At 37.9% G+C, this 13,150-nt stretch overlaps 2 protein-coding genes and 1 long non-coding RNA gene across 3 annotated transcripts in view; all 3 read right to left on the reverse strand.

Moving 5' to 3' along the window:
- Positions 1–2,953: 2,953 nt before the first annotated feature.
- Positions 2,954–3,987, reverse strand: LOC100181825. The gene is made up of 3 exons (XR_182083.4): positions 3,822–3,987; positions 3,541–3,628; positions 2,954–3,178 (listed from the first exon to the last, which is right to left on the reverse strand). It is a non-coding gene; the product is annotated as an uncharacterized LOC100181825 (long non-coding RNA).
- An 839-nt stretch (positions 3,988–4,826) lies between these two features.
- LOC104265803 lies at positions 4,827–7,728 on the reverse strand. Its single transcript, XM_026835049.1, has 5 exons — positions 7,569–7,728; positions 7,193–7,509; positions 6,518–6,602; positions 5,672–6,168; positions 4,827–5,085 (listed from the first exon to the last, which is right to left on the reverse strand). The coding sequence occupies exons 1-4, from the start codon at positions 7,702–7,704 to the stop codon at positions 6,110–6,112; spliced, it is 597 nt and encodes a 198-aa protein (XP_026690850.1). The 5' UTR covers positions 7,705–7,728; the 3' UTR covers positions 4,827–5,085; positions 5,672–6,109.
- Positions 7,729–7,949: 221 nt separating this feature from the next.
- The window catches only part of gli (transcription factor protein), a 21,100-nt gene continuing 15,899 nt past the window's right edge, over positions 7,950–13,150 (reverse strand). Inside the window, 8 exon segments of the mRNA NM_001078483.1 lie at positions 7,950–8,462; positions 8,825–8,908; positions 8,965–9,028; positions 9,241–9,327; positions 9,673–10,334; positions 10,392–10,569; positions 11,316–11,459; positions 11,938–12,151. Of these exon segments, the coding sequence (NP_001071951.1) occupies positions 8,323–8,462; positions 8,825–8,908; positions 8,965–9,028; positions 9,241–9,327; positions 9,673–10,334; positions 10,392–10,569; positions 11,316–11,459; positions 11,938–12,151 (1,573 nt within the window). The 3' untranslated portion in view covers positions 7,950–8,322.

Here is a 13,150-nt window from a genome sequence, read left to right on the forward strand (position 1 = left end):
TTGGTAAATTTATTATCCCGTTACCCATATATATTCATATACATTGTTGGTAACTCCGGTAATCGTCATAAAGTTGAACGGTTTGGTTTGGATAGGAATTTTTCTGGGAAAGTTTGTTTTCAGCCCATTCAGCACGGCAATCAATTGCGGCCTATATCCTTCCGTTTAGGGAACACACCGTAGCATATACGCAAAAGACAAAGCATTTAAGCAGGGTTACAAATAACACTGTAATCGATTAATACCAATCACACACTTCAGGAGTCGGGGGTAGCTTTATTAATTGGTCACGAACCGAGAACACGTTATACAGAAGATAAATCATAGTCCTTCATTCACGCAGCAGCATTGCCCACTAGCTTACAATCGAGTTGGTGTTTTCGCAATATTTATGATTTCGACAAATCCAACAACCGACTGAAACACAAACGAACTCAAAATTAATTAAATCGAATATGGTGAAATTTAATTGCTTCAACAAAATGTGGGCCGTTATTATTTTAAGTTAAAAGTAGTGAGCAAAAATGCATCTGTTAGATATATTGATGGCAAATTCACGTGTGCATTAGTATTGTGTATTTTACAAGTGCTGGAGTATTAACTAACCTACCCAAAGTTAGTATAGACCAAGTTAGGAAACGGCGCTCGTGTCCGCCATTACGGAGCCCACAGAGCGTGAATCGCCTATACAAATGCATGGTCGGCATGTGTTTATTTAGTTCTCTTTTAAGCGATACAAAGCTAGAAAACACGTATAGCGGTTGTTTTAACATTTAAAATATAATTACTAATATAAATCTTGTTATATAATATTAAATCTAGGAATTAATGTGAAGTAAATTAATATTTTGACTGGTTTTCGGCGTACAGTGTGGTTTAACAGGATACTTTACGTTGGCGATTAAGACTAGCATCAATCAGCTTAGTTTACATAAAAGTATATGATCATACCTACGAATCTACAGAGCCATTCTTTACTACACTTATAATCCAACATGAGTGGACATGCAGCTCCAAACTGCTTAAGTACTAGCAGATAAGGTGTTCGCGTTTTCCGATTTTATAAAGACCCGTAACGCAAAAAAGGTAGCTTACTAATTCAAGCAGAGGACCAAAAATAGTAACTTAGTATTGTTTTCCTTAATGTCACTTCGATATTAGGCAAATTTTACACAGATCCCTTAAGTTTCGTTGCCGGGTATAGCCTACGTGTTAAGTTTGAGAGCCAAAAAGTAAAATCACGACTATTTACATGCAAAACTGCAGCTAGATACACCAGTTTATGGTAATGTTATGCGTTTGTATTTATGGTAATGTTATTTTTGTTTGTATTTTTATATTTTAAACATGTTCTTTTATGTTTTTGGTTAGTAAACCTGATATTTTCTGTGTTTTTACTCTTTAATCGATTGAGTGTTCAATAAAAGTTGATTATTTTTGTGAGGTTTATTATTGTGATAAGATATAACATTAGTAGAAAACCATTTTTACGCGCAGAAGTGCTTGGTTTTTAAAAAATCGCAATATTTAAACGAAAAACAGCACCCAGCAATGATAAAATGCTATGCTGTGGGCTCCGTAATGGTGGCGACTATGACGTCATAGACACGAGACAATGGATAACAAGACTCGTTGTTTTACAATCCGTTTCCTAACTTGGTATAAACTAACTTTGAACCTACCTAGTGGTTGTTTAACCTTATAGGAAGTGCTGTAAACGGACATACTGTATAAATAAACACAAGACAGTAGAAATTAGACAGTAGGAAGGGGGGAAATGGGACACCTTTCGCACGTATAATTTCCAAATATACTGATCGTGTTTTAAACAATTAACAACGGTCTATGCCATTCGTAAGAATACAGTTTTATAATTCTTTGTATTTTTTGTTTACTACCAAATGAGATGAGAAAATGGAATGAAAAGGTGTCCCATCTTTCCCCACCCTACCATACGATACACAGCAGTCGTTGATAAAAAACTTATATTTAAAAAAATAACTAACTAAATATTAAAGCAAATAACTATTCTCAATTAAAAAGATTTTAACATGACATATATAGTAAAAGGTATACTTACGGTTGTAGGCCTTTGTACAATGGGAAGTAGGTATAACCCACGTCCTGGCTGATGAGTACGCACAATACCGTGTACATATGAAGATCTGGATTTAAAGCATAAACTGAAACACTTTACGTTAATCGACAATCCTGTACTAACCTTAATGCCTGTTCGGGAATAATATGTGAAATACTTTACCCTCGACGAGGCTACACAGCTGAATGCGATAATGCTGATCAGTAAGAACAAAATAAACTTCATAGTTCGGGCACAAGTATGGTGATAGTGCAGTTACTGTATACTTCTGTATACTACGGTTAACTGTTTCTATAACCCTCTTCCTCTGTCTACAGAATAGACTTCCGTCGTTATTTGAGTCATACAATTGGAATCTCCAAGAAAATTTCGGACTTGTCTTGCACCTCAGTAATAGTGGAGGAAGGTAGGACACCTTGGGCACACAATATCCATATATCTCGTTTTAAATAATTACTAACGGTCTATGGGATTCGTGAGGATATACAGTTTTATAAATCTTAGAATGTTCTTTGTTTACTACCAAATGGGACGAGAAAGTAAAATGAAAGTGTGTTCCATCTTCCCCACCCTACTATATATGATATTATAGGTATTTTAAAACTCATAAATAAAATACTCTTACGTAATAAACATGGTTGTCTTTTCAACCAATATATATATCACCTTCGCCTTAAATGCCTAAACCCATTAGATAGCGTATATGCCTATAAGCCTCGTGTGTATATATAGCTTAATATGAACTACCATGGCATATCAAGATTAATACCTAATATAACTCGTGAGGAGAAGGGACTATGGGTTTATAAAAGCAACGACCGTCGTAATTTGGCGGAGACAATTAAGCAGAAAGTGTAACGTGCACGCACAAAACAATTTTATTACGGAATTCAACACACAACGGGAAAGTGTCTGTGTATATGACATTGCGTTCATCACAATAAAAGATACAGGTATATCTATGCTACAGATGCATTTAGAAGACGTTCTACGCAACTGTGATTGCTGGTGTCGGTACAACGTCCAAGACCGATCCAGTATTTCCACAATAACCAGCTTTTCGACAAACTTGGCATCCAACTGCAATATATATACGTTTGATTTATCGGGTTTGGTTCAAGGTTTACTTGTAGCTATGTGATCAGATTCCAAAGTAAAAGCAAATACAAAACTTATTGAACATGGCTTTTATACTACTGGGGTATACGTTGATACCGAATAATATACTCGCACATATACTCTCAATTGTGTTTTCAACAGTTAACAACGCCCTTTTAGAGTCATGAGGACGTTTATGAGTCTTTGTTTAAACGAAGAATACGAACATGTACCATCTTACCCTAACGCACTATACAGAACAAAATGAAACAGTTTGTTGTAAGGAGTAAGTAAACGGCTACACCGACAACTATGATTAATATGATAAACCATGAATAACTTACGGTTTTTGTTTTTCACGCAGTTAGCCATGGGAATAATCCACCTTCGGGTGGTTGAGTTGAACATACAGTATCGTGTGCATATGAAAGTCTAAAAAACACAAATGTTACACCATATATAGTGGTGTGGGGTAAGACGGGACATCTTATCGTCCGGTTTTTACGGTTATTTTATAGTTCCTTAAATGTTCTTTGATAACTACTAAACGGGGCAGGAAAATAGAATGAAAAGGTGTCCCATCCTCCCCGACTCTACTACATACAGTTGCAGTAAACAGACTTACCCTTGTTCTCCCTGCACTATCTGTGTAGGTAAAATATTGGACACCTGACGAGACTGCACAGCAAAAAGCCAGAATGCACAACACTATTAACACACCAACCTTCATAATGAGATTACAGTTAAAAGAACTCTATAACAGCTGCTACATTTTTCTCTTTGTATATATACCGTATACCCAATTTGTCTTATTCTTCCGAAACAATGGCTAACTTTCGTGATATGAGTCATATAGTTAGATTTTCCGACAAGGAAATTGGAGCTAATAAGTCTTTGAATTTCTGTATTGTCTTTTGCAGTAGACCATTCATTACACACATCAATTTTGAAGCGACCGAGTTATCCTGTTTAAATGAATTATGAGCGTATATGACATGGTATTTAAATTTAACTGAAATGTGAACGGAGATCGCTGAACTTCTGTTCAGGCAAACCGGTAGTAACATGGTCGTCTTTTAACCAATATAACCTATGCCTCGAATGTTTGAAACCACAGAGAGCATATACAGGTCTATCGTCATCCTCCTCTGTATATATAGCTAATAAAAACTACAATGACATAGGCAGTTGAATTGGGCAATCGCATATTCGTTATGTATCTTTTGCACTGCGTCATTGCGCGGTAAGTTAAAACTTCTGCCTCTTATAACCCTTATAAAAGTATACGGGTATATAGGAGTCTTGGCGCTGTTGTAGCAATTTCGGCGCGTGACCATTGCTGGGCTCGATACTTAACGGCAGCTGACTCAGCGGTCTCTAGTAAGTTGCCCTAGCTAGTTGTAGGCCATACATTAAACAAATGAAAAAGTATGTATTAATAAATTACATGCATTTGTACTATAACGACCTGAATTTGTTGCCCCGCTTTCTATAGGAAAATACTTTACATTCATTTAATTATTCGTGTTACAAACTGAAGTATGTTTATAATCTCGTACGCCTATAACAGATTAACAGTTTTGTAGTTTCAGTAGTCAAAAGCCATATCACACATGCACGAAACAACTAACCATCTAAAACAAATTTCGTTTATTACTGAATGCAACACTCAACGTAAAAGCAGAGTATACCACATCAGTATACTATGGTAAAAGTGTCTGTATATATAACAATGCGTTCATCACAATACGGGATATACAGGTATATCATATGCTACACACGCATTTAGAAGACGTTCTATGCAGTGGTGTTTGCTGGTGTCGGTAAAACGTCAAAGATCGAACCGGTATTTCCGCAATAACCAGCGTTTCGACAAAACCAACATCGCCCTGCAATATATACGTTTAATTTACAGGGTTTGGTTTGAGACGGTTTTCCTGTAGCTATCTAAACAAAAAGTAAACGCAAATACAAACCTATTAAATATATGGCTCTTCATATATAGTAGGGTGGGGGAAGAAAGGACACCTGTAGCACATATAATATTCAAATAGCCTGATCATGTTTTAAACAATTAACAACGGTATATGTGATTCATGAGGATACGGTTTTACAATTCTTTAAATTGTCTTTGTTTACTACCAAGAAAAATGAAATGAACGGAATGAAATGGAGTGAAAAGGTGTTCCATCTTCCCCCACCATACTATACAGAACTGTGGGGTAAGATGAAAACCGTTAGCGGTAAATGTCCATCACTTCCTAGTCGTATTTTAACAATTTACAACGAGTTGCGAGGATATAGGGTTATTCATTTCTGCAAATATTCTTTGTTTGAACGAAAGAATGGAAACATGCGCCATCTTACCTCAACCCATCATAAAAAAATAATAAAATAATAAAACCGATAGTTGCAGTAGGAATAAACGGCTACACTGACAGAAATTAAAAATATGATAAATCATATTCAACTTACAATAAAGCCTGCAGTGAGCATCAGGGACAATCCACTGACGTGTTCTTGGGTTTAGGTAACAAAATTCTCCACATCTGACCAGACCCGACGAGACTGCACAGCAAAAAGCCAGAATGCACAACACTATTAACACACCAACCTTCATATTGAGACTGCAGTTAAAACGACTCTATACCACCTGCTACACTTACACTGTTTGTATATATACTGTATAGGCTACTCAATTTGTCTTGTCTGATATACAATGCCTAACTTTCGTGATACGAGTCCTTTAGTTAGATTTTCCGACAAGGAAATTGCAGCTAATAAGTCTTTGAATTTCTGAATTGTCATTTGCGGTAGACAATTAATTACACATCCATTTAAAGCGGGCGAGTTTATTATATTTTAATGAATTATGAGCGTAGGTATTTAAATATAACTGAAATAACAAAGAAATCAGATCGCTGAATTCCGGTTCACACAAGCCCCACTCGCCCGACATATGTAACAAGCAACTGAAACAAAAACAGTGTACTGTGGGGTAGAAGATGGATACCGTATATTAGCACATAATATCTCATATTTCATAATCGTGTTTTACTAATTAACAACGCTTTTTTAGAGTCGTGAGAATACGGTTGCATAATTCTGCAAGCAATTTTTGTTTACAATCAAATGGGATAATAAAATATTGAAAACTTGTTCCATTTTACCCCAACCTATAGGCTACATATATATACCTAACACATATAATATGTGAAGGCTATATTTCTATCCGACGCTCACTGTAGACCCTTAGCAGAGGTTGACATGCGGGGTCATATACTACAGTGCGCAGAGCAAATAGGTTAAAGCTAGACTCACGTGGTGCACTCGATAACTTGCATTCACTAACAATGTAGGAATGAGCATTCCTCCTTGCGCAATGTTTAGTACAGTTAATCACGATCTGCATGTATGAATATTCCGCATGAATTAATCCAACTTTTGTAAAAATGGCACATAAAATATAAAAACTGGTTTGTTTTTCTTTAATGGGTTACAGTCACTGAGTCACACACCCGACTCCAACCGATATTCTTATCTAGAAAAAGCCGAACTATTTGCACGCTTTATCTAGCAGCTCGTCAGTTTACCTGGCGTATAACGCTAAGCTTTTTTCGTATGTTTACAGCTTTATATCACATGTCGTGTATACGTGTACCAAATAGTTTGTTTTTATATTATAACAGCTTAACATATATTACACATTATACGTAGCACGTACGTAATAGTACTATATAGTAGGGTAGAGAAAAGATGGGATACCTTATCAGTTTTCTCATTCCATTTAGTAGTAAACAAAGAACATTCAAATAATTATGAAACCGTATTCTCACGACTCTTATAGACTGTTGTTAATTGTTTAAAACACGATCAGGATACTTGGATAATATGTGCTAAAGGTGTCCCATCTTCCCCCACTCTACTATATAACATTATATGTTGTGTATATATACGTATACATAATATAGTATTAGCATTTGGAAATCAACATACCCGTTTCCCTTTGAAATAAACTGTCACTGTATTGGTGGCAGAACCGCTACGTGTGCTCGGTGCACGGGATTGTGAAACTGTGGTTAAATTGAGCAACTGCAGTTCTGTATCTGTTGTTGTCCCTACACCTGTAGAATCTAGTTCTTGGTACACCGAACTATCATCATCAAATCTATTCTGGTTGTCAAATGCAGCGGCATCAGATTTGCTGTTTTCTGCTTTCTGTTCGTCTGCCTGTTGTGCTGAACGAAGGCCGTCTCTCAATGCGTCCAATAAGAGTTTAAAAGCGCTTGCTTCGTCTCGCCTTTTTCCGGCAGCTGTAATTATAAAAGTCAACGTAAAAACGTAAATTGCAGCTACGAAGCGCAAATCAAACCTGAGGCAGTTGTGCAGAGAACAACGAGTAGAGAAATGAGGAAAATCTTCATCTTCGAGCCTACTGTGGAAATGAGATTCCCCCGAGCGCAGCAATTACCTTTATTAAGCTCCACATTCCGACTCATTACACGCATTTAAGATATATAGGAAGCTGTCGCTCGACAATTTTAAATATAAACTCCCACGCTACGCTGATCAAAACATGATTTTTTTAACAGGACATGCGTTCGGTTACACCGAGGGCTACTAGCTGTTTAAACTTTATGAGCTTGGTAACGATTTACTCCGATACTTGCTTGCAAACTTTTGCCGCATATTTTAGGAACTCGTGCCAATATGACTGATTTTGCTAAAAGCCACAAATTTTTAAAAGTGTATATATGTTGTCTGGGATATTTTGGGCAACGCGAGGCATGACAGTGCTTCGTGTTTTGGTCGTAGTTTATGTTGTGCCTGAAAATAAACTTGCGGGAATACAGCAGCGCGTATTTACATAACCGGACGAATTTACAAAACACGAGGAACACGCTCGGAACGAGTTAGCAGCGGAATGGCGAAAATGGCAGAGGACACATAAGGCAAAATAACAGCATAGGCTTGCTGGTAGACAGCTCGATAAAAATGGCATTTTGGAACGACTAGTAAAAGGTACAAATACGAAATACAAATTTTAAAATGTCATTTGTTTGTTTCGGTGGCAGTACAAATTCGGTTGGTCATCACTGGAATTTTGATTGTAAATCTGTCAGGCATCACTGGGGAATAAGACTAAGGTATTTGTTCTCTTCCTCAAGCGTTGAAAGCATCGAACTCATGCTGTTTATTGCCATGTTTGATGCTGGGTGCTGATTGGTCGGAATTTGCGGCGGGTACTTACCCATCATAGGCGTGGCTGCGATTGAAAGAATTACTTTAATAAATGAATGTGAATACATCATCTTTATTTATGGCAGTCGTTATAACACGGGTGTTCTACTTCATGCACCATCGGGTTCGCTTACGAGTTACCATATGTGTAACTTTGTGGGAGACTTTTTTGTATTTAATGTTTGCCTGTAAATTTGGACACCCGAATAGCGATCCCTGGATTGGAGCAATTGCCGTTAAATTTCTCGCCCAAAGACATACGCCTCCAAAATTAACAACGTCAAGCCTCGAACAGGTAACCCCTGGATTAGCGACAGGTGTACCAACCAAAAGGCAGCGGCGCCGAACGAACAAGTTTTTTTTGTAAAAACGAAACCGCAAACTTACCCATTCGCGACGAAAACGCTGACATCGGTGGGAGTGTGACGTCAGTGTTCGTCCCACTCATTGCGTCATCGTTGTCATGGAAACCTAAAATTACGCAACGTCATTATTAGAAACATGAAACTTTCAACCTGATAGGTTACCGTTGAGTTGTTCCATATCCGGCCCCGTCGTGCTGTCAGCTGCCATCTTAACGTACGGTTGGTTCTGTTAGATAGATAGACGGTTTAATATTTTTATTTACAATCAAGTGGGTTTTTTTCAAGTTAATAAACAACAAGAATTTTGAAAAAGAAATAATAACCACTTTATTAAAAATACACATTGTGTTTTTACATACTATAATAAATGTATTATACAGACGAACACATTATACAAAGTACATTAAAAGCAAACGAAGTTTTTAAAATAGTTCTCACATCGTTTGGTTCTCCTCCTCTGTTGCTGTTAGGTTGGAGGACTGGGATCCTGTCAATGAATTCTTGTTGTAAGAACTCATCCGGAATCTGCGAAAAAATAGTTTTTTTTTAACGAACACACATCTTTAATAAACAAAATAAAAATAATACAAAAATGCAACTCAGGAAACCTAATAAATTTATAAAACTGTAACGACGGCAAAACAAGTCTATTTTTCACCAAATAAATATATATTAGGATGGAACATTTTTCTATCTGATTTATCGTTTCCTTTCGCAGTAAACAAGGCAGATTTACAGAACTATGTAACCGTATCCACACAACTCTAAAGGAACTTTCTTAATTGGTAAAAAAACGATTAGGAAGTATAGGATACGGTATGCTAACTTTGTTCATCTTATCCCACGGTACCATTACTGTATATTCCCCACCTGTGCATCAGGTGTATAGTTAATACGTCCTTGTCCACCACTTTCTGACGTCACAGGCCTCGTAGGTTGGTTGTATGACGTCACACTACCCGCACCGCTGTGCTGACGTATCCGCTGCAGACGAATTCGATTCTGATTGGATGACGTGGAGCTGACTGGGGGGCGTGGCGTGATTTGATTGGACGAATGTCCCTGTTGGGTGTGATTGTTCTGGACTGTCATATTTCCAGAGTTTATAACGTGGGGAGATCGTCCTTGGTTTTGCGTGGCTTGACGCTGCGTTGCGTAAGGGGACGGTGCGTGGTTGTTGTTGTAAGCCATATTCATGAACTCCGGGTTCATAAACTGCTGCGGTATGTTACGTTGCATCATTTCCCCATGCCTCATGTCAGGGCCGTGGGGATTGTGCATTTGTTGGGCAGTTTGTGGATTACTATTCATCTGCGGGTTGGAGTAATATTGGTTCTGCTGTATATTGTTCGGTGCGTTCCTGTTCGAGCCTCTATCCTGGTTAGAAAACCCGTGGAAATTGGGGTTTTGCGGGAAGTTCTGTCTCTGTGGGGTGTATCGTTGGTGTGATGACGTCATCGCACCCACAGACCCTGGTGACGTCATCATTTGTTGAGGATGTGCCATGTTAGGAATCTGCATGTGCTGGTTACCTAGAAATACACAGCGTTAAAAATTTAATTCTCAATTCCAACCCTCGTCGCATTTACCTCCGTACATAGGACCGTTAAAAGTGACGTCATGACTCATGACGTCATTGTTGAAATTTTCCATCATCACTTGCTCGTTGACCTGATAGTTGGGCTGGTGTATGGCCATGTTGCTACCGTTGCTGCGATAACCACTCTCACTATTATAGTAGCTGCCATTGCTTTCCGACCGTTGTCTCTATGTGATAAAGAATGGTGAAGTTTCATATGAGATGCAAGGAACAAGTGTAGTAGGGTTTTAATGTGTTTTTAACATTGCAAGTCATTTATATATTTTTTGTTTATCAAGCGGGCCGTATGTTTATTATGAATATATAGCAGGGTGGGGAAAGATGGGACACCTTTAGCACATAATATCCAAGTATCCTGATCCTGTTTTAAACAATGAACAACGGTATATTAGAGTCGTAAGGATACGGTTTTATAATTCTTAGAATGTAAATTGTTTACTAACAAATTGGACGAAAAAGTAGAATGTAAAGGTGCCCTATCTTCTCCCACCCTACTATATATATTCTATTAATAATACATATATATATATATAAATATAGGTATGTATTTATGTCAATAGTTCGCCGTCGTGGCTTAGTGGTTACGCTTCAACCCGGTGTATATTAATTAATAGTTGCATCATAACTTGTAAAATGTAGGGTGTCGGGTTAATGGGCTCAGCCTGCCATAAATACATAGCGTGCTACATTGTAAGACCCTATCCACAATAGAATACAGTAGGGTGGGGGAAGATGCGACTTTTTTATTATATTTTCTGGTCCTATTTCGTAGTAAACAAGACAATGACAAAAACGTATCTTCGCGACTTTTACAGACCGTTGTCAATTGTTTTAAACCACGATCAGGATATTTGAATATTATGTGGTAATTTATTTCCCCTTGAGAACTACATTTATGTCCGATTTAGCTTACTTGCAGATGTACATGTTGTTGGTTGGGTACGTTGTACTGCGAAGTACTCGTGTTGTTGCTTCTCTGTGGTTTGATACTAGGCAGTGGGTTCACGTTGTTCCAGCTGTTGTAACGCTGTACACTCGGTAGTCTATTCGGGTCAACCTGTGATTAGTGAATACAAGTGTTGTAAAAGTCATTTTCAGAACGATTTGTTCTGCTCGATATAAGTCTGCCAATATTTTACACAGTTAAAGTTTACTTTTTGTAAAATATACACCAAAACAACAACTGTTTTTACAAGTAATAGTCCTGCGCTGCGCCATAGGGGTTTAGCACGACTGCCTCTAGACCAGAGGTAATGGGTTCAGGCTCGTCGCTGAGTACGAAAAATACTCACAAAGTTTAGTATATGTAACTAGTGCACGAAACATAACAGTTGTGTTATAACGACTATACCTACCCCGCCCCGCAAGAACAAATAAGTTACATAGGCTACAAACATTCGATAGCGAGATGATTTATTTCTAAAGTATTGCATTTCTACACCATGTATCTTTCATACTACCTATTTTTCTATATCTTATGCGCCATACGTGTAATATTCGTGTAATATATCAAACTAAGTCAAATGTACTCCAACCTGCGGTGAATTACGAATTGGGTCGCTTGCTCTTCGGAAAGCGTTGCCTCCCAGGTGCTGTGGCAGTGGAGTACGTGAAGGCCTTGATTGCGCACCTTCACTGCGCCGTCGAACTTCTGGGGGTTTCGGGGGTCCCATTTGTGGCAGGGACGGTCGGGCTTGGGGGTTGAACTGGTAACCAGCGGGGTCCACGGTTGGTTGCTCGTCTTTGAACCTTTGTGGTAATTTTTTAAATATTTTTTTGAATAAGTATTAAAGAAACGAATGAGTAAATATAACATATTTATCGTCGTGTGGCGGGACAACGACAGTCGTTAAAACACACATTTTTTGTTTCACACTCGCCAATTATGAGTTACAACATCAGTAATTTTGTGGTGACTATTTTTTTACGTACGGCCGACAATTTATAACAGTACTGGGTTTGAGTAAGCCGTAGTCATAACTTATATGCTATAGAGGTAGGCGCACTAACAACTGTGCCACAGCGCCAGTCTATTGCTTGAAAAACAGTTTTTTTCTTGGGGTTTATTATTTACTTTTTAAATGCAAAATCTTCAACTAAACGTAGGATAAAATTATTACAATTATCCTTACCATCGACTGAGTTGGCTTTTTGTATAACCTTCTCTGTCCAGAGGGGTGGGTGGGGGAAGACCTGCGTCCTCGTTGAATCTTGACCTTAAACGGTGGAGATGGAATGCATTGATCGTGGACGAACCTGCGGTGGGTAGGATTAAGTAATGGGATATTCTTTTATTATATAGTAGGATGAGGGAAGATGTCAGACCCTTTAATTCTGTTTTATTAGCCCGTTTGGTAGTAAACAAAGAACATTTAAATAATTATAAAACCGTTTTCTCCACGACTCCCATAGACCGTTGTTAATTGTTTAAAAAACAATCAGAGTATTTGGATAATATGTGCTAGAGGTGTCCCGTCTTCCCCACTCTACTATATGCAAACTTGTATGCAATACGACCCGACATATTAGCGGTTTAATAACAGGAATCTACAAACCTGAACCACAGTTTGCGCTTGATCGTCTCGAAGAATCAAGTGAGATTGGGTCGTAAGAACCAGCAACGTTAACCCAGTGTTCTAAATAAAGGTAGTTAAATATGTTTAATACACATCGTGCCGCTTATGAGTTACTACATATGAAACTAGGTAACTTTATTTTTTACCGTTTTTAATATTTTTATGCGTGGCT

The sequence above is a fragment of the Ciona intestinalis genome, chromosome 7 (assembly GCF_000224145.3).
Source record: "Ciona intestinalis chromosome 7, KH, whole genome shotgun sequence".
Lineage (NCBI taxonomy): Eukaryota > Metazoa > Chordata > Ascidiacea > Phlebobranchia > Cionidae > Ciona > Ciona intestinalis.

Excerpts from the sequence above, each read along its gene's own strand:
- LOC104265803 (XM_026835049.1), bottom strand. The coding sequence starts at position 7,704 with ATGCGTGTAATGAGTCGGAATGTGGAGCTTAATAAAGGTAATTGCTGC. Across the intron at positions 6,603-7,192 it reads TTTATTTCAAAGGGAAACGG|ATCGTGATTAACTGTACTAA; the intron begins GTATGTTGATTT and ends TCATACATGCAG. Across the intron at positions 6,169-6,517 it reads CAAGTTATCGAGTGCACCAC|TTGCTTGTTACATATGTCGG; the intron begins GTGAGTCTAGCT and ends TTTTTGTTTCAG.